At 40.2% G+C, this 21554-nt stretch overlaps 1 protein-coding gene and 1 pseudogene across 1 annotated transcript; both read right to left on the bottom strand.

Moving 5' to 3' along the window:
* Window positions 1-370: 370 nt before the first annotated feature.
* Window positions 371-15015, bottom strand: LOC121972216 (annotated as a pseudogene).
* Window positions 15016-18552: 3537 nt separating this feature from the next.
* LOC121972217 (UDP-glycosyltransferase 83A1-like) lies at window positions 18553-20811 on the bottom strand. Its single transcript, XM_042523912.1, has 3 exons — window positions 20696-20811; window positions 19543-20018; window positions 18553-19448 (listed from the first exon to the last, which is right to left on the bottom strand). The coding sequence occupies exons 1-3, from the start codon at window positions 20809-20811 to the stop codon at window positions 18553-18555; spliced, it is 1488 nt and encodes a 495-aa protein (XP_042379846.1).
* Window positions 20812-21554: the final 743 nt, after the last annotated feature.

Genomic DNA, 21554 nt, shown 5'->3' on the forward strand with positions numbered 1-21554 from the left:
TGCTCCAAGGAAAAAATGGAGGTTTGAGGGCTAAAAAGGAGCGTTAAGGGTCAAAAACTACACAGTATAATAGTGTCTAACTGGAGTAGTTTTTGTTTAAAAAAAAATACACAACATAAACTAAAAAATATCAACTATAACATACCAAGATCGGTCCTAATCATTGTTCGACCTTATCAAGTACAAATGTACAATGCATTATGTTATATCTATCATCTAAGGGGAGAAAAATTCTTAAATATGAGAGAGAATACCAAAACAAAGTAACATGTTGTTATCAAAGAAATGCATTGAAGAAAACCAGCTGACAACACATTCATATACATATTCGGTAGTAGTGAGTGCAATAGCTAAAGACTTGAAAAATGCCCTACCTTGCAGATGAACCGGTTAGCTTTCCAACTTCCTCTTCCATCCTAGAGAGAATTGCCTTTTGCTCTTCATTGGAAGCACTCACGAACTCCTTCACTAAAGCATCTAAGCTTGCCACAATACCAGCCTGCATTAGTCAAACCAATCTTCAAATACGGTTGAAGAACAAAGTTTGTCAATATGATCCTTCACAATCTATCACTCACCTGGAAAGTAAGTTGACCATTCGCATCACGGCTAGTGCCACATTTCTCATTAATAAATTTAACAAAATCATCCAACTCCCGTTCAACCTCATAATCTTCACCAGCTTTGTTTTCCTTGGGAAAAAACTTCAAGGTAGGATAACCACTAACTCCATACCTGAAATGCAGAAGGCATCTCGCTTAACAAACTAATTTCAGAATGACAAAGTTGAAAATTCTGGTCCTCCCACGTAGGAAATGACTAAATAGTCTTTAGTATAGTGAATTTTTAGATGGAATCATTCATATCAAATCAAATTATTGCTAACACCCTATCATAGTAAGGATGATATACCAAAAAAAATGACTGAAGAGGACTTCATCATGATAATTTGAGAAATAATAATTGATTAAGCACAAAATATAGTAGGTCATAATGCACATTTTTCGCACAATTTTCATGTCAGATGAATGTTAGATAAGGTTGGAAGCATTTTAGCATTACACTTCTTCTCAAACATCAACGAATTCAAATATTAAATTTGTAGAAAACAAGAATTGTGAGTGAATCTGATCCTCCTCTCAATCAGATGTTGATTCTGCATTTAAGGTATCAACTAACATCACAATACCACAATTCCCCAAATCTAAATCTAGTACATAGGTGATTAGAAATACAGAACTCTCAATTTGACAACTATTTAGCAATATGTAAGTTTCAAAATACATATAATTCAATAAATGATACCTACTTTCAACTTACTCTAAATTAACATCATATAATATTTCTCCAAAATCTAAATAGGTAGCAGAACTAATGAAGTATTCAAGGTACACAATTGACTAAATCGACATCAATGAATCAGGTTAGATCTAGTAATCTCATAATTAAAAACATGGCAAATATGACCTTAGGCTAATCTAGGTCTTAAGCCCTGTCTCAACAAAAATACTCACAGGAGCAAGATGCTTGCAGTGGCCACACCTGTTTGAAGATAAGAAACTTAGTCTCTACAGTGGATAAGGAAAAGTATCTAATGCTACAAATGGAGAGAAAAAAAAGAACCTCAGCAAATACACTAACCATGGACCATAGAATTCAACAAGAACATATTTATTTACATCAAGAACAATCTGATCAAATGTTTGGAGTCAATACTACTACATTAGAAGGGATAGTTGCTAGTTTCACATTTGTTCCTACAACAATAAGCCCACAAATAAAAGGTAAAAAATTAATTCAGGTGAAAGAATAATATTTGACCATATCTAAAATTGTCATTTCAAGAATTTTTAGTAAATATAATTTGCAATGTACCCCCTTCAGTATTCACAAACTCAGTAAGTGCTTCTGCAGTTCGTGGACCTTCATATCTGCATGATTGTTCATATTTATTATGCATCATATGTAAAGAAGATTGTTCTGCGAAAGATTAAAGAAAAACATAAAACCAAAATGATGTATCTAATTCCAGGACAGGATCATACTCACTTTTTTTGGTTCCAAGGACCCTTTAGGAAACCACTGAATTGTTGGGTATCCTGACACTCCATACTTGCTGCATATGCTCTTATGTTCGTCACAGTCGACCTAAATATAACAACAAAAAAGGTAAATTAAGCCCAATCACTACATGGCAGTATAACACACTAGTAGTGTGCTACATTTAGACTCAAAATGATCAGAAAAGATAAAACCAAAAAAGGAATCTGAGCATGTCCTATTTAGTAAAAGAGATGATGCTTCTTGGCCTGATTTAGAATGATGCTAACCTTCCCAATCAAAACAGATTTATCCTTTTTAAAGCTCGATCCAAGCTTTTCATATTCAGGGGCAAGCTTCTTGTAGTGTCCACACCTACGACAAAATGGTATTAGAAGGGTTAAAATTATGCAATTAAAATACACACACATGGAGATCCTTTGCTTTAAACTGGATACTTAATGGAGTCTACATTCATCTTCTATAGTCTTGGCAAACAATCAGTTATGAGAATCGACCATATATAGTGCATTTCAAGTGTATCTTCTAAAGAGAAATACAAGTCGCGGTTTCAATTTCCACACAAGAAGAAACAATGGTGAAGAGCAAATAAGAATTTCAACATCAAAGGCACAGAAGTAGGTTTCGATTTCCGAACTATAAGCTAAGATAAATAGGCGTTTTGTCGTCGACAGGCCCAAGTTTAGGTGCAAGTCCAAAATCAAACAGCTTGGGGTTGAAGTTTTCATCCAACAACACGTTTGCCTCCTTCATATCCCTGTAAATTACGGGAGGGTTTGCAACATCGTGCAAGTACGTGAGCCCCTTTGTAGGACCGAGAGCAATCTTCATTCGTGTGTTCCAATCGATCGGCGTCTTGTCAGGAGTCAGATCTGCATAAACCCAAAGATTTAACAAATGACTAAAAGAATATTGTTGACCAAAGATTTAACAAATGGCTAAACCACCTCCGCCACCAGTGTTAAACAGTCGATCTCAGACTTGGATAATCAAACAAGTAGCAGAGAACTTACCAAATAGGTGGTCTTCCAAGGTTCCTTTGCACATGTACTCGTAAACTAGCAGCCTCTCATCTCCCTCGGCGCAGTAGCCGATCAGGTTCACAAGATTGGGATGCCACAGCACAGTGAGCATTAGGACTTCCACCAGCAACTCGTTGCTCCCCTGATAACCATCCTGCTTAAGCTGCTTGATGGCCACAATCTGGTTTCCGAGTTCCGGTGTTCAGACGAAGCCGCAAGATGGCAGAAGCAAGGAGGAGGGGAGAAGGAGTGAGCAACTTGCCTGGTCTGAATCGAGTCGCCCTTTGTAGACTCTCCCGAAGCCGCCTTCTCCGATCAGATTCGACTCCCTAAAGCTGTGAGTGGCCGCGGCGAGATCTCTGAAGGTGAATTTTCTCGCGGATTTGTTCCTCTCGCCTCCGTCGGATGGAGCCGGCTTCTCATTCTCTGGCGAAAAGGAAAAAAAATGTGTTTTGAAGAGAGATCGAATTGCGCCGACCAAAAGAAGAGAATTTAGGGTTTAGAGATGGCGACCACCAGGAGGATCGGCGGTGAAACGCGAACGGGGGCGGGAACGACCGCTGTCTTCGATTCTACACCTCGCTTCTCTCCGACGAGGGCTGAGACAGGGAAAACAGCTTAAGTGAGTAAAAGCTCCATGAGATTGGATCTCAAATAGCCAATGTGAGCTTGTTTAATCAAACTATTGATAAGTTAGTAAACTTTAGTTGCTTAGTAAATTAAAGGAACGAAAATGCAAACAGAAATGGCAGATTTTAGGGAAGAAAAGAGATTTCTAACCATCAACACAATCAAAGGGTAGATTTTAGGGAAGTAATCCCTTTTCTCTAAAAACAAAACATCGACAGAAAAACAAAAAATCAAAGCAAAACCAACTCGTTTTGAGGGGGAGAAATCCCCTCTTTTTTTCCTGCCTACAAGAAACACTGTGTAGAAATCATAAATCGCTTCCACAAAACCCTTATTTTTTCCCTTATGGGGAGCAACATTTGTACAAGAATATAAGGGAAAGTAGATCGTAACCAGGAGTGGAGGAGAAGGAAGAAAGGGGAAGTGAGCAGCCGTTGCGAAGTGGTGGCTCTCTCCTCTTCAGTTTAAGGGCGATCGCGACGAAGAACAAATGCAAGACGATCAAGCCCTTTTCTAGCCATTGTTCCTCCTCAGGAAACGAGAAATATGTGTTAGAGAGCACCGCAACAAAGCAATGAGTGTCTCGAAGAGCGAGAAAATGAACCCTTCGCCGATGCTCCGCTGTTGTCGCCAACTTGCCCTTTTAACTGTGAGCATTTCTATAAAATGAAGGGCTACTCTTCTCAACCTAAGGGTGGAGTTGGAGGAGATGCGGTGTGGTTGGACGGAAAAGCAAGGCCATCGTGTCTTGATCCTGATCGGGAGAGGAAGGGGCGTCGATCTAGGAAGGAGAAGAGGGAGATGAGGTTGAGAGAGATGGTCGAAGGTTTAGGTTTAGGTTTAGGCTGAGAGAGATGGTCGGAGGAAGGGGCGCGATATAGGTTTAGGTTTGGAGGGAACTTCACAATGTTGCAAATTTTGGCTTGTGGAAAAATTAAAATATTTTATTTTGGTTCATTAACACCGGGTTTTAAAAATCGCTGTTAAAATCGGTGTCTATTAACGAAAAAAAAGGCGCTCATAGACATCGCCTAAAAAACCGATGTCTATGAGCGAAAATCTGCACTCATAGACACCGATATTTGGAAAAACTGGTGTAAAATACTCAAAGACATCGGTTTTTGCTTAAAACCATTGTTGTTCCACTGATGTCTATGAGGGTTTTTGTTGTAGTGTCAGGAGGACAACATGGTTAGGGTAGGCTAGCATCCGAGCAACATCCACAATAGCCCCAGCGAAGAGATTATGAAAGGCCTACTCGAGCTTCTATCGAGTGGTCATGCCCGTCAACTCGGGAAGAAGAGAATCGCAACAACCCCGCTCAGGGAGACATCAGTATGATCGCAAGAGGTCCGACCGACGGTGATTCCATCCGGGCTTGCAAGTCATATGCCCGGTGGTTGGAAATCCATGTTGTTGGATATAGTAAAGAGAGAACAGATGGACTACAAATCAGTTTTGCCCCTCAAGATTTGGAGGGAGTAGAAGTCCCTCATGATGATGTCTTGTTCATCCGAGTGGTAATTGCTAAAATAATAATATTCACCGTACTTTTATAGGTACAGGTAGCTCAGTGAGCATTATATTCAAGAAGGCGTTTGATCAACTACAAATCAATTGAAGCGAGTTGCAACCCATGACAACGCCCTTATATGGGTTCACGGGCAATGAAGTGCTATCGATCGGCTAGGCCCGACAAGACATATCGTTTGGAGAGGAGCCACTCAAGAGGATGAGAACATCGAACTTCATTGTGGTGGATGCACCGTCCGCCTATAATGTCATATTAGGTCGATCGATGTTGAACTAGTTCCGAGCGGTCGTCTCCACATTTTGCCAAAAGATTAAGTTTCTTGTAGATAACTTGGTCGGTGAAGTTAAGAGCGACTAGCTAGCGGTTCACTGGTGTTACGTGGAAATGGTAAAAATTGAGTCACAAGCCGCTCAGAAGGTCCAATGGCTAGAGGTAAATGCAATTCTAGAGGAGCCTCCTATGCTGGTCTATAAAGAAAAAGAGGAAGTGCAAGTGCATCCCAGCCGGACGGAGGCCACTAGATTCATAGTGGCCGATCTGAGTGTGGAGAAGAAGGCGAAGCTAGTTACATATCTAAGGCAAAACCATGATGTATTCTCATGGGCAACTCACAAGCTCCCAGGTATCTCATCGACCATCATGTAGCATGAATTGCACGTCCAACCGGACGCTAGGCTAGTGAAGCAAAAGGAAAGAGATTTCAACTCAGAGTAGAATCAGATCATCCGAACAAAGTGGAAAAGATATTAGAGGCCGGTCACAACCACGAAGTTTAGTTCCCAAGCTGGCTTGCTAATGTGGTATTGGTTTCCAGCCCATACAACAAATGGTGGGGTTTTCATCAACTTTCGAGATTTGAACAAAGCTTGCCCGAAGGACTACTACCCATTACTGCGTATTGACTAGATGGTGGATTCCACGGTAAGCTGCGAGTTGATCTGTATGCTAGACGCATACCAATGCTACCACCAGGTTTCTCTTGCCAAAGAATATCAAGAGAAGTTCAGTTTCATCACGGTCGATAGGACCTACTACTATAATGTAATGTCGTTCAGACTAAAGAACTCCAGAGTCACCTATCAATGGTTGATAAACAAGGTGTTTCGGAGGCAAATCGACCAAAACATAGAGGTATACGTCGATGATATTTTGATAAAATCTCTCCGAGTTATTGATCTCTGTGTGGATATAGAGGAGACCTGCCGAACGCTGAGGAAGTACAGAGTCAAGCTCAATCCTAGCAAGTGCCTATTCAGAGCAAGGAGTAGATACTTCCTCAGTTACATCATTACTGAATGGGTAATCAAGGCGAATATGAGCAAAATGAAGGCGCTACACAATATGTCCCCTCTATATAACCTAAAGGAAGCTTAGAGATTGACCGGTTGGATCATAGCTTTGTCAAGATTCATCTCCAAGTCGTCTGACCGAAGTCATCCATTCTTCAAAATCCTACGCCGAGACACAAAGTTTCAATGGGACGCGGAATACGATAAAGCGCTAGGGAAACTCAAGAACTATTTAACTTCTTTACCTGTGTTAGAATGTATACTAAAAATCTAACCTTTTGTATAAACCTTTGTTTTAAAATAAGGATCACATTGGTCAAATGTCTACATTTGTATGCTAAATGTAGTTGTTCATTTAATTTATATTGTAGTTAACATGGTGTGTGGTGTCACACAGAAGATCATGATATCAGTTCCTTATAAATTATAAATAGTAGCTCACAACCAAGATGAAATTGTTAGCATTTCGAGCCGCAAAAACCTCTTTTTGCGTTGCGGAAACCCTGAAGCTAGCCACAGATCCGTGTGAAAATATATAAAATAATCTTGTACATGTTTGTCTATACTAGATCTACCTTAGATCTACATGAAAAGAGTGTTATCCTTGTAGCGATGCCCTTCGTTTATCCCGCTCGTCCAAAGGTTGTCGGATCTCATAGAGTGTCAAGTGAACACTCCTCTTCACGTATCCACATGGACAAAAAGGTGGAGAGAACAACTTAGAGTGTGCTAGCACCCTTGAGAAGTCTCGGCAATGGAGGATGAGAGGGAGAGAAAAACTAGAGAGGAAGAAGAAGAAGTGAAAATGAGCACACCATGCAATTCATTCACACACCTAAAGTGGTCGGCCACTTGATGGAGGTTTAATACCTCCATGGAACACCAAGAGTCATGGCTCTTAGTCTTCCTCATGATGTGGCACACAATGATGTAGCCTTGATAATGTGGAACATCATCATTGGCTGACCCCATGCCAAGTCATAATGAGGTGGCATTTGGTCAAGTCAAACTTGACCCTTCATCTTCCTTCTCAAGTCAAGTCAAACTTGACCTTTTTTTTATCTCCCATGGTTGATCAAACCTAACCTTTGATTCAAGTCAATTTAATTTAATAAATCTCTATTCATTGAATTAAATTGACTCAATGAATCATAGTCAAAATTAGAATTATTCAACACATGAATCAAATTGAGTCCAACTCAATTAGTCTAATTTGGATTACTCTTAATTCATGTTAAGTAGTTAGAACTTCAGTGGTGCAATTTAGTTTAAGTCTTGTTTAAGCTTGGGTAATTGTTAAGTGGCTAAGTTTTAAGTTAGGGTTTAATTTTTGCTTTAGATCAGATTCAATTGTGTCTTGATATTTCATTCTTAGTTTAAGTGTGTTGATGGTTAAATCACAACGTAGGGTGACAATGCATTGTGGATTAGTTGTCGACACTTAGTTAGATTTAATGTAAGCATTAGATTAGTTTCCTACTTGTTATGCTTTCAATTTGTTAGATTTAGAATCAACACTAAAACCCCCAATCCCATATTAAAAATCCAAAAACAATAACAAATCAATCCTAAGATACCATCCTATTGTTGCATTCGTTGGGGGACGACCCGAGTCATCTCTATGCTACATTAGTGTAAAATGAATTCGATCATTTAATTCTTTTGATACCCATTGTGCGACAAAAATAGGGTTAATCAGGTACTAGAAGAGGTCTTTAGTGGATTACCCATTGATAGATCTGCGGGACCTGGGTCCTGGAGTAGGAGTCGTCGAAGGTTCTGAACCAAGTAAAACCATTTGCGTTTTCTGGTGTTAGCTTTTTGTTTTAATTTTCCATTGCATACTTCACTCTTTTTTTTTTAAGGATTTTAAACGAGAAAACAAGTTTTTGAAAACCACGTGATTCAACCCCCCTCCCTCTCATGTGCGTATCGATCCAACACATCTTCCTATGAGTAATCAAAGAACCTTGTCAGGTTATCAATGTAGGAAATAATAAATCGAGGAGTGGAATATTACCAACAAGAAAAATAACACAATTAAATAGAAAATAAATAAACAGCCTAACAAAATCATCCACTTCAGAATTCTTCTCTGATCCAACTAATACAAGAATTTTATCTTGAATTGTAGTCCTATTTACATTGCTGACTTTTCCTCCAAATAACCGGGCCACAAATTTGGACTCCATGCTGGCATCCAAATCAATAGGTTACCCCACATGGGCCAAACCAAGGATGATACAAAACTCAGTCAATGCGAATGGAACTACAATGTTGTCACCAAACAAGAAAGAATATGAAGACTGTTGGAATCTGTTTAATACTAAATTTATTCTAGTACTACTAATTGGCTTCTCAGGAATCTTGAGCCATGAAGCAAGTGGATTGCTTTTGATCCTCTCTTTTACTTATTATCCAAATTAGGTAACACTTTATCCAACACAACTTTGAAATATGTCAGTGAACAACACGAACATGATTGTTTGTTGCTCTTGCTCTTCTCCACATATTTCCTCTTAACCTCCTTTAATTCTATAGCTCTGGTTTTCTTTCCCATTTTTGCATAAAAATAAATTACTTAATAATTCATACCATAAACTATAATCCATAGAAATTATGGGCATCAAAGCGCTTAAACTGAGTATATTATTTAGTTTATTGATAATCACTCATAACAACCACATATCTTATTCAATCATTTAATTAAAGAAGATAAAATACAAACACATTCATAAAATAGGTTGTAATTAGAAATCTAGAACCCATTTTTATTCAAACAAACAAAATTAACCACACTCAAATAAAAAGATCAATTTATAATTCATACCATAAAGTACAAGTCATGGAAAATATGGGCATGAAAGGGCTTAAATTGAGTATATTATTCGATTTTTTTGATAATCAATACATAAAAGTAACATATATCTTTCAATTCTTCAATTGAAGAAAATAATGTTGGTGCAAGTTGCACCAGAATCAAACCTGAGTTTTTATGTTGTCAAAGGTTCAAGTTAAGTTTTATTGTGATCTAACAAATTAACTGAGTGTGCAGGTTGTTTTCTCAACCGGGAAAGACCTAGTTGGAGGCTAGGCAGGAAAAGTCTTAGCAGATCGTGGAACCCAGGTGAAAGTCCAAGTGGATCGAGAGGACCTAACGCCTAGCAGTGTGATCGAGAGGTTTGGAGAACCGAAGGTCGAAAGAAAAGTCCTGGCGAGCTGATCAAGGCTAAGTGAAAAGTCCAAACAAGATCTGGAGGATCAATGTTTGGCAAGTAGGTTGAGGTAAACAACTGGAGGAGCGATAGAGAGGTCAAGTTCCTGATGGGAACAACCTAAGGTCGCTGATCCAACTAAAGAAACCGGGAAGGTTTCCAAGTTGAGATCAAGATAGGTTCTACTGTCTAATATTACTCATACATTATATATTACTATGCTAACATTTGTGTTGCAGGGATACTTTGTCTAACACTATTTTGTAGGTTATGACCTGATCAGTCGACCGAACGTAAGGATCAGTTGATCGAACCAAGTTGACTCAGCACAGATCAATTCAATCAGCAGAGAAGGAAACTACACTGATCCGTCGACCGAACCAGAGGATCAATTGACCGAACGATCAATCATTAAAGGCACAGTAAATGCGAATCTTGGCAAATCTTGATGAATAGGGAAGGAGTATGTTCGGTCGACTGAACAGAGGGATCGGTCGACCAAACCCTTAATGATCATTAATTGTCGAAGATCGAATCAACATCGAATCTCAGCCAAGAAGGAAGAGTGTTGGTTCGGTCAACCGAATCCAGGGATTGGTTGACCGAACATCGATGATTCTTATAAAAGAGAGCTCAAGGTCCAAGGCTGTGCAATGCTATTTGGTTCGAAATTAATCACTATACAAGCTTCTGCTGATCGTGCTACTGCTCTACAACTCGCAAGCTGCTCCATCCAGAAGTGCTAACCAAACTTCATCTTTTATTATTGTCGGTACATTTATTAATACTTGCATTGTACTTAAACTCTTACAAGATAGTAGGGTGTTACTATCTTGCATATTGTACGCACTTCTTCTTTCCGAGGTTTTCAAAAAGAAGGGTTTTAGTAGATTGCCCATTAGTGCGGTCAAGGATCGCGGGCCTTTGAGTAGGAGTCGACGATATTCACCCCCCCCTCCTCTATCGCACCCCTTTGATCTAATAGATAAAACATAAACACAGTCATAAAATTACAATTAGAATATCGAAATTAATTTTATTTTAGCTAGCAGATTGGACAACATCAAAAATTTAACTATTTATCCATCATACCATAAAGTATAAATCCTAAATATTTGGGGTATCAAAGCACTTAAATTGAGTATATTATTTAGTTTATTGATAATCAATATCCAAAAATAGCATATATCTTTTAATTCTTCAATTGAAGAAGATAAACACACAAACACACGCATAAAATTATAATTCGAACATCAAAACTAATTTTATTCAATCTAGCAGAATGGACTGTTGGTGCAAATTTCCCTACGTTAAGGTTGACCAGGTTGACTAACCTTGAATTGGCTCAAGCTTAAGTCTTGATGTTTGACAATTTATGGAGATTGCAGGTGCAATCGTCTATTTAGGAAGATTGTTGGAGCAATTCTCCTCTAGTCAATGTTTGACTAGTTTGGTGTGAAAAAGAGTCAAGTAGGTCAAGGTTGACCGGATACTTGACTAGGAAGTTCTAACTAGAAGTTAGGTAAGGACAAATCCAATGGGGAGGTTGATAGATGATGAAAAATCAAGTGGGTCAGTGTTGATCGAACACTAGGAGATGAAAAGTCCTAGTGAGTGAAGCTAGACAGTTGAAAAATCCTAGTGGGTGAAGCCAGGTGAAAGACCTAGTGAGTGAAGCTAGGCAAATAAAAAATCCTGGTGAGTGGAGTCAGGTAAAAGACCTAATAAGTGAAGCTAGGAAGTAAGAAAGTCCTGATGAGTGAAGTTAGACATGTGGAAATTTAGGTGGGTCTGGGGTGACCAGACATCTGGTGTTTGAAAGTCCAAGTGGGTCATAGAGGACCAAACACTTGGCACGAGACGGTAAGTCCAAGTGGGTCAAGATTGACCAGACACTTTCCATGGCTAGAAAAGTCCAAGTGGGTCAAATGATTGATCGGACACTTGGTAACTAAGTCCCAGCAGGTCAAGGTTGACTAGATGCTAGGCACAAGCAAGTCCCAACAGGTCATGGTTGATCGGATGCCGGGGTTAAGACCCTAGACTTGAGTTAGTCAAGTTAGGGTTGGTCAATCGATCAGCCGATCGATTGAACCAAAGCCAAATCTATCAGTTGATCAATTAGGAGAGCATCATGAGCAAGGATAGCCCAATCGATCAACCGATTGATTGGGGCTAGGCCAATTGATCAGGAGATTGATTGGAGGTCACTCCGAAGAGCACAGTGTCCTCCCTAATCGATCAGTCCATCGATTGGGGTATTCAATCAATCGGTTGATTGATTGAGACTTGTTTTCTCGTGAGATAACGAGGCAGCCTGAATCGATCGGTCAATCAATTCAGGGTTTATCTGTGAGAGCACAAAGGTACTCTGAATCGATCGGTTGATAGATCAAAGCCTCCCCAATTGATTGTTCAATCAATTGGGATATGACTGTTGCACAAGATATAGGCTTTGGACGGCTAGGATCACTGCGATTTAATGCAGCTATCGATTAGGAGCAAGTCCAATCGATTGAGAGCACTAGAAACGCAGATATAAAGGTGACAGCGAGTTCAAATGAGATAGGTCTTTTACTCTGATTCTCTCAGGCTCTTCACACTCATCACCGTCAGATCTTGAAGCGTTCTTAAGACAAGTGTTGCTGCAATTCCAAGAGTCAAGAGGCATCCTCAAGTTACACAAGATCAAGCAAGAAGATGTTTCTTTTGTATTTCTATATTTACTTCTTGCTTCGAGTTGTATCTTGTTGTGTGACTATTGTACGAGGTTTTTCCACCTCCGGTTGTTTCGAGAAGGAGCTATTTTCTTAGTGGAAAGTGTGCTCGGTGTGTAGATACTTGGATTAGTCACTTCTTCTTGAGGTGGATATCAAGTAAATCTACGTGTTAGCATTGAAGAGCTTGACTTCGATTCTATCCGCTACAAACCAACATCTACGAAGCAAGCGAACGAATGAGATGAACTATTCACCTCCTCTCTAGCTCCGAAGTAACCCAATATGGACAACACCAATAATTTATCTATTCATATCCTAAAGTACAACCCTACATATCTTGAGCATCAAAGTACTTAAATTGAGTACATTACTTAGTTGTTGTGTTAAAGGATGTCCGCATATCTCCATAATAGCATGATATTGTCCACTTTGGGCCTAGGCCCTCATGACTTTGCTCTTGAGCTCTACCCAAAAGACCTCATTCCAATGGAGATATCTTGCATCCTTTTTAACCCCATCATCTTTACCAAATCTTTTCAATGTGGGACTTTGATTGAAACCCAACAATCCTCCCCTCAAACGAAGGACCACAATTACTCTCAGAGTCCGGGCCTCCCCGCGAGCATCCAGTCATCCTGACCTGCTCTGGGCCTCCCCGCAAGCATCTGCGCCTGGTCACCTTGACCTACTTCGGGCCTACCTGCGAGCATCCGACCACCCCTGACCTACTCACCTCACCGCAAGTACTTGGTCATACTGACCTGCTCCAGGCTCCCTCCACAAGTATTCGGTCATCCTGACCTGCTTCGGGCCTCTTCGTGAGCATCCGGTCACCCTGACCTACTTGCCCCCTACAAGTATTCGATCACCTTGACCTGCTCCGGGCCTCCTCGCCAGCATCCGCGCTTGGTCACCTTGACCTACTTGCCTCACCGTAAGTACCCAGTCACCCTGACCTGCTCCAGGCCTCCCCGCGAGTATCTGGTCACCCTGATCTACTTTGGGCCTCCCCGCGAGCATCTGGTCACCCTGATCTACTTGCTTCCGCACAAGTATCTGATCACCCTGACCTGCTCCAGGCCTCCCATGAACATCCGGTCACCCTGACCTACTCTGGGCCAACCCTCAACTTCGTTCAAGGACGTCTCACTTGGCATCTGGTCCGGACCATGACTCTGATACCATTTGTTGTGCCAAAGGATGTCTACATATCTCCACAATAGCATGATATTGTCCACTTTGGGCCTAGGCCCTCATGGCTTTGCTCTTGAGCTCTACCCAGAAGGCCTCATTCCAATGGAGATATCTTGCATCCTTTTTAACCCCATAATCTTTACCAAATCTTTCTAATGTGGGACTTTGATTGAAACCCAACACTTAGTTTATTGATAATTACTACAAAATTTACACATATCTCACATTCTTTCAATGGAAGAAGATGCAATACAAAGTCATTCATAAAATTATAATGTAGACACCTAAACCTAATTTTATTGAACCTCAACCTCACAAAATTGAAAATACTTATGAACTAAAACACCCATGAACTAAAGCTTCGATTTTCACAAAGGAATAACAAATTAGTCGAAATCTAGAGCACACAAATTTTACTTACCAATGCTTATGGAGATGATTTAGGCACGAAGCTAGGGAGTGTGTCGCTAATGGTTTAGAGTCGTGGAGGTGAAGTGCATCGTCGAGTTTTGGAGTCATGGAGGCGGGGTGCGTCGCCAAGGTTTGGAGTCACGAAATGATGCATCAAACATAGGGAGAGAAATGAGTAGTTGTACGTTTTAAATCCAAATGAGTGCAATATGATAATTTCACCGGAATTAGTGAGTTGAAACAAATAAACTGATTTGATCAAATATCAAAAATAAATTTATACTGACATAGGGTGTAAATATAAATATTTAAAGTTCACATGGAAATTTAAAGACAATTTCTGATTAAATTAACTGCGATTAGTGCCCTGTGCCGTTATTTATTTATGTTATCATCCTTGCCAACTAGGCATTCGATTGGATTGTCAAACTCCTAATATATTGTTTGAATAACGTAACTTAATGGACTATATTTAAGATTTTTAACAAGTTTTTCTGTAAAAAATTTAGAAAGAAAAAATTAATGCTAAATAAATTTGAATAGAATTGATTATCACTTTATTTGAATAGGATTGATTATCACTTTATATTCAACATTACTATTTGAATGAAACACAGTTGATGTGGGATATGTTAGATGGGTCAAGTAAGTAAGTGAAGGAAGAATGTAAGTTTAGAAAAATAGGAGTATAATCATTGGTTGAGGAAAGGTCGAGTGAGCGTCTCTGTGTATACTCAGCCGGGTAAAGATCGTTCGAGCATAAAGGTATTTAGTCTTGTATAATATTACCATCATCTTACTGGCTGACAGCAGGTCGAACGAGCGCCCTCGTGCTCGTGTATGCTCGATCGGGCAAAGTCCTCCCGAGGATAAAGGTATTTAGCCTTATATAATATTACCATCATCTTACCGGCCGACTGCAGGCCGAGTGAGCGCCATCGCGCTTGTGTATACAGGCCCGAGCATAAAGGCATTTAGCCCTATATAGTATTACCACCATCTTATCGGCCGACTGCAGGCTGAGCGAGTGCCCTCGCGCTCGTGTATACTCGGCCGAGCAAAGTCCGCCCGAGCATAAAGACATTTAGCCTTATAAAATATTACCACCATCTTACCGACCGACTGCAGGCCGAGCAAGTGCCCTCGCGCTCACGTATGCTTGCCCGGGTAAAATCCGTCCGAGTATAAAGATATTTAGCCTTATATAATATTACTACCATCTTACCGGTCGATTGCAGGCCAAGCGAGCGCTCTCACGCTCATGTATGCTCGGTTGGGCAAAGTCCGCCTGAGCATAAATACATTTAGCCTTATATAATATTACCACCATCTTACCGACCGACTGTAGGTCAAGCGAGCGCTCTCGCACTCATATATAGTCGGTCGAGCAAAGCTCGCCTGAGCATAAAGAAAAGGATCCACAGAAGATATTCTTAACAGCATATACGACTGGCTTGAATAACCGACCGAGATATATTTAGCAGGAAACATTCTCAACAACATATACGGTTGTCTCGAACGATTGGCCGAAATATATTCAACAGGAAACATTCTTAACAGTATATACGGTTAGCTCGAACGACCGACCGAGATCTATTGAGCAGGAAGCATTATATTCTTAACAGCATATACGGTCGGCTTGAATGACCGACCGAGATCTATTTGACGGAAAGCATTCTTAACAGTATATACGACCAACCGAGACATATTTAGCAGGAAGTATGTTTGATCAATTTAAACAGTCAACCGAGGCATGCTCGGTAGAATATTTGACGGGAAATATCTTCTAAAAGCTTCTTCCAATATGATGGCGTGTCTCCATTATTAATACGAGTCGAAAAAGACAAAACGAGTACATCTGGGGTATAAAAAATTTCCTTAAAGGATTATTGCACGAAGTATCGAACATGAAGTCATCTCCTAACAAACTGGGGACCACCTCACGACTACAGAGGTCGGGTGAGGTGGTATAAAAAGGATGGATCTTCTCCGTTGGTGAGGTACACAAGTTCTAGTATCAAAACTCTGTTTTCACTTCAGTTATTGTTGTTGTTCTTCTTTTTCTTTTTCCATCTAGAGGAGGGGTTGACTTAAGCGTCGGAGGGCTTAGCCAGGGATCTTCACCCCGGTCTTAGGTCACTAGCGTTTTGTTGACTCGTCTCACTATGCGTAGGAGCAGGGAGAAGTTTCTTCGGATCATCGGAGTTCATCTTTATCGGAGGTCATCGTCACCTATCAGAACTAATGCTCATCTCTGCATATCTCAGACAGGAACACCAGTTAATAAATATTTTGTATAATTCTATGAAAAAAATTAATGCTAAATAAATTCGAATAGGATTGATTATCACTTTATATTCAACCTTACTACTTGAATGAAACAGAGTTTAAACTTTCCCTTCTTTTGATTTACACCCCTGAGATTATAGCGCAACCATTGAATATTCAAATTATCATCTAGGTATTTACGATTCGATCCTCTACTATAGTACATTTATAAAAAATTTTCCTGCAAATAAGATGCACAACCAAAGGATGCTATGCTTCTTGGCCACTCATTCTAAGCGTTTCCCAATTTACCTTGACACCCTGTGGAAAAATTTCGTAGGGTTGAACCGGTCATCCCAGGGCTAACCAATGAGGTTAATTTGATTTATCATTTCACCCCCAATGTTATGATGCAGTGGCAGGACATCCAAGTTGTCACCTACGCACCCGCGATTCAATCCTTAGTTATGACGAATTTGTAGGAATTTTTTCTTCAAATGGAGTGTCCAACTAAAGGATGTTGGACTTCTTGGCCTCCTGCCATGAGCACTTCCGAATTTACTTTGATGGTCAGTAGAAAAATTCCGTGGAGTCTGATCGGTCATCCCAAGGCTAGTCAATGAGGTTAACTGGGTTTATCATTTTGCCCCCGGGACTATAGTGTAGCAGCAGGGTTATCTCGCCCAGGCATCCGCGGTTCGTTCCCCAACTATGACGAATTTGTAGGAATTTTTTCTTCAAATAAGACACACAATCAAAAGATACTAGGGTTCTTGATTGTCTATCATGAGCACTTGTCGATTTATCCTGATGATTAATAAAAAAAAAATTATAAAACTGAATCGATCACTCAGGGCTAGATGAGGTTAACTAGATTTGTTATTATTTTTTTTTAATGAAATAAGGTAAACATTTGTATTTTGTATTCAAGAAAGTTGACTCATTTATGTGATAAAACTTTCACAAAGACCACATTGGAATAATACCTTTAAAATAGTGAAGAAAACACTTTTATCAACTTTTAAATATTATCCAATGGAGATGATCTGGTCTAAGATTAAGGCATAGGACGACTCAATTAAAGTAAACATGAACGATTAATTTCGATCAATTGGATAAAGTCAGGACGTCTTTCTTCAAGTCAGATTTTAATTAGGTCGGCTTTCTTGGAGGTCAGTCTTCATTGGCAAGTGTTCTCAAGAGATCGGTCTTCGTTGGGATGAATTTTCAAGAGGTCGGTCTTTATTTGGAAGACTTCTCAAAAGGTTTGGGAAGACTCTAGGATGATTTCTTAGGCTTTCTACTGTCGAGCACCATAAAATCAGACATAGGTCTGAAAAGACTTAAGGAAAATATTAGGGTGGTGGATGAGTCCAGGCTTGGTAAGGTTCCTTTGACATTTAAGTTAAACCTTGAAGAAAAAATGAAAAAGACGAAGGAAGAAAATAATCAATAAATAATAGAATTGATTGTTCGTGATAACCCTCGCACTAGGCACCTTTCATAATTTGTTCTTAGATTATGTAAAGGAAGATAAATTACGAATGACTATTAATTTGACAGTGAACGGATGACATTGATTTCCAAAGGACATACCTTTCCCTTCTTAACTGAGAAAATACACTTCCTACTTTTTGATATGAGAAAGACACTTGTTGGTGATCGACACTTCGAATCAGAGTTTCAAATTGAGGTTGATCAAACTCGAATAGTCTTGACTTGAGGTCTTCTAGTCAGGGTTGACATGACCCAAAGTTGATTTGACTGGATTGAGCTTAGCTTGCCTCGACTCGAGTTTGTCTTGACTTTGGCTTTTAGTTCAGTTTGACTTTTGATTTGACCATGTCACCTGACGGTGTTGATTATCTCCGCCACATCAGAAGATATGCATAAATTGCCAAGTATAATTTATGATGTAAGACTCCTATATGAGTTAATTTAGTTCAGTATAATTGTCTGAATTTGTATCTCTATATATTTACATATGAGTGAAAGTCTCTTCATATTCAAATGTTTATAACATTAATATAATGTAGGATAAAAATAGAACCGGAACCTCTTTCTTCTCTCTCTATCTATATATATATATATATATATATATATATATATATATATATAAAGTCTTTCCTCCTGTTTTTATTCTGGTTTCACATTGATCGTACCGGTCCTGTGTTGCTATGAGAAAACATCAAATTAGTCTTCGAACCACTATGCCTTGAAAGCATTCATAAAGATCTTAAGATTCTCCAGCGAAGCGCCTCCTTCGTTAGTGTTCTGCCGGGCGTTCTCCTTCAACATCGATGCCCTTGTTCTCATCTCCTCGTTCGAAAGCAACTCTTCTACCTTGGATTTCACCTGTTCCCGCTTAACGATCCCACTCTCGTCAGGCGTCAAGCGCAGACCCACCTTCCAATCGTCACAAATATAGATTTGGTCCAGGAAGTGGTCTCCAAAATATGGCCAGCAAAGGAAGAGCTTCCCGTTCTTGACTCCTTCCATGATGGAGTTCCAACCGCAGTGAGACACGAAGCAAGCGACGGAAGGGTGAGCCAGCACCTTCTGTTGCGGTGCCCAAGCCACAATCCTCCCTCTGTCTCCGACACGCTCTTTGAATCCATCCGGATAAACATCGGCAGAGCTGTCGGTGAGGTCGGACCGCACCACCCACAAGAACGGTCGGCCAGTCGCCTCCAGCCCAAGCGCGAACTCCTGGAACTGGAGGCGGTCGAAGATGGTGAAGCTCCCGAAGGCCACGTAGACGACGGAACCCGGCTGCTGCTCGTCCAGCCACGACAAGCAGGCCGCGTCCTCCGGCCAGAAGTGCCCCACGGCGCGGCTCGGCCGGAGGCCGGTGAACAACGGCCCGATGGGAAGAATCTTTGGATTGTAGCGGAAGGTTGGCTCTTCGATCTCTTTGAAGGAGTTGCAGAGGATGAACTCAGCGACGTCGATGAACCTGTTGTTGTGGACGATGTTGTTAAACACTATTTCTTTGGTTCTGCCATCTGACCCATCTCCAATTAGATTCCATATCAAATGGGGCTCGTCGATGAATGGCATGCCGGGACCGAGCTGGAACGGCTCATGTTCTGAGATTAGTTTGCCTGTAAAATAAGAAACCGTTGTTAGTTTTGCATGCTGAAGACTATTTGTATATTTTTGGTACGTCCTCATTTGTTAACCACAATCATTAGTTACCATAGCCGTCGATGACACCTCTCGAAACCAACTCCGGAATGCTCAGCTTAGTGGCCAGCATCTGGGCGCAGCCTGGCCAGTACGCGGCTGACCGGAGACCTTTCTTCCGGCCAACCTCGAGAGCCCATCCCATGGTTTCATCCACCAACATGCAAGTCATCGGATCCTCTGTTTCGTTGCTCTTCTCGATTAGTTCCTCCAAGCACCGCGGCATCACCTTCATTAATGATTCCGTGAGACTCCCGAGATCGTTCCGGTCATCCCCCGGCCCCAATCCGTCAGGGACCGAGACCAGAACGATATGCTCCATAGTGCTCTCCTCGGACAACGCGGCGAGCAGACGCTTGTGGTTGAACTCGGTATTGACGAAGGTGACCTTGAAGCCCTGATCCACCAAGCAGTGGCAGACCTCCATGATGGGAATGACATGGCCTTGAGCAGGGTATGGCACAGCGAGAACGTGTGGTAAGCCCATTCTGAAACAAGAAAAAAAAAATTGAGAAAAAAGATACTTAATTTTATCAATGCAATACAATAGAATTTATAGAAAGAAATATGACAAATATAATATACAAGTATTGTAATCCAAAAAGTAACTTAGTCATAGCATGACAAATATATATGAAAATTAAGTACGTAAATATTATAATTATAATTTATAGAAGGAAATATACAAATATAATATACTAATATTGTAATTATAAAAGTAATTTGAGTTATAGCATGACAAATATGACAATATAAAAATTAAGTATGATAAATATGGTAACTATATTATAATTTAATAAGCAAAGTAAAAGAATTAAAGGAACAATTATCTTATCTGTTATTTGTACCCAACATAATTGATCATGTTTAAAAGGTGGAGAGATGACATGTTGGACAATTGGCTACATTATTAACTATGTGAAGACTTTGAATTAATGGAAAAGAGGCTTCTTTTTCTTCTCTACACACGTCAAAGAGAGTAAATAGGATGTTAACGTCAAAAATTAGGGGAGGGCACCTTAGCGTAGGTTCTCCGACGCTTAAATTAATATGTCGGTCGAGTGAAAATAAGAACAATAGATGAATGCATATGAGCAACATAGCGTAATTGAGAGTAGTTTAATGTAATATCATCAATGAAGAGGACCCCTCCTTTATATACCACCTCTCATAATCTCCGTAATCATAAGGTGGCAAAGAATGTCGAATGTTAGAAACTGTCAAGTAAGGGAATATGTATAGTCTTGAAGGCGCATAGTCATCATCTGAGGAATCTTCCATAACTTGTGCGCACCCCTTTTGTAACTTACACCATGAATGAGATGACTGATGTAATATGTTGTCATAGTGTGTCACCTGATAGAGAGTGTAAAGTCACCTTCGAAGAAGATTCCATTGAATGCTCATATTATAATGGAGGAATATTCACTAACAAGTGGTTGTTGCTTTGACTATTCTATCTACTGAGTGTATCTCGACCTGATCTTTAACCGGTTGACTGCAGGGTCATCTTTCCCTTAAGCCGCTTGGATATGCACTAAGTGATGTTGAGGATATGCTCTTGAAGTAATATGAAGCTAAGTCCCCAAGGTCCGGTTGGTTCTATGACCGACCGACCATATACTGGGATACTTGCCTCTAAGAAATGGAGAATTGAGTCCCGAGAGATTTGATCAATACTTTAGGTCGATCTTCCATATGATATGAGACTTGCATTTGAAGCGAGAACCTGAGATTTGGAATTTCGGTCGAGTTTATGAGGATGATTGCTTTACACTTTTATCTTCTATATGTGTAAGCAATGGGTATGCTGAGCTGTATAAATCTGATTGGAGTTATTACCGACCGACTATATGAAGGAGGACTGGCATTTAAGAAGACCCATAGGGTTGATCGGTAGTGGGTTCGACCGGTCATATGTTGAAAGACTTGCACTGAGTGGGAATCTGAATCCCCTTACTTTAGCCGGACGTTTGACTAGCCGACTTTGTGGTAAGCCCAGCATCCTTAAACTCGGTCGGTTG

This window comes from Zingiber officinale, chromosome 4A (genome assembly GCF_018446385.1).
Source record: "Zingiber officinale cultivar Zhangliang chromosome 4A, Zo_v1.1, whole genome shotgun sequence".
Lineage (NCBI taxonomy): Eukaryota > Viridiplantae > Streptophyta > Magnoliopsida > Zingiberales > Zingiberaceae > Zingiber > Zingiber officinale.

Bases quoted from the DNA above. Each gene is read 5' to 3' on its own strand.
- LOC121972217 (XM_042523912.1), bottom strand. From the start codon at position 20,811: ATGGAAGATTCCTCAGATGATGACTATGCGCCTTCAAGACTATACATA. The intron at 20,019-20,695 runs GTGGTATATAAA...TTCTTGTTTCAG, and splicing joins GATTACGGAGATTATGAGAG to AATGGGCTTACCACACGTTC. The intron at 19,449-19,542 runs GTAACTAATGAT...CTTATTTTACAG, and splicing joins AGGTGTCATCGACGGCTATG to GCAAACTAATCTCAGAACAT.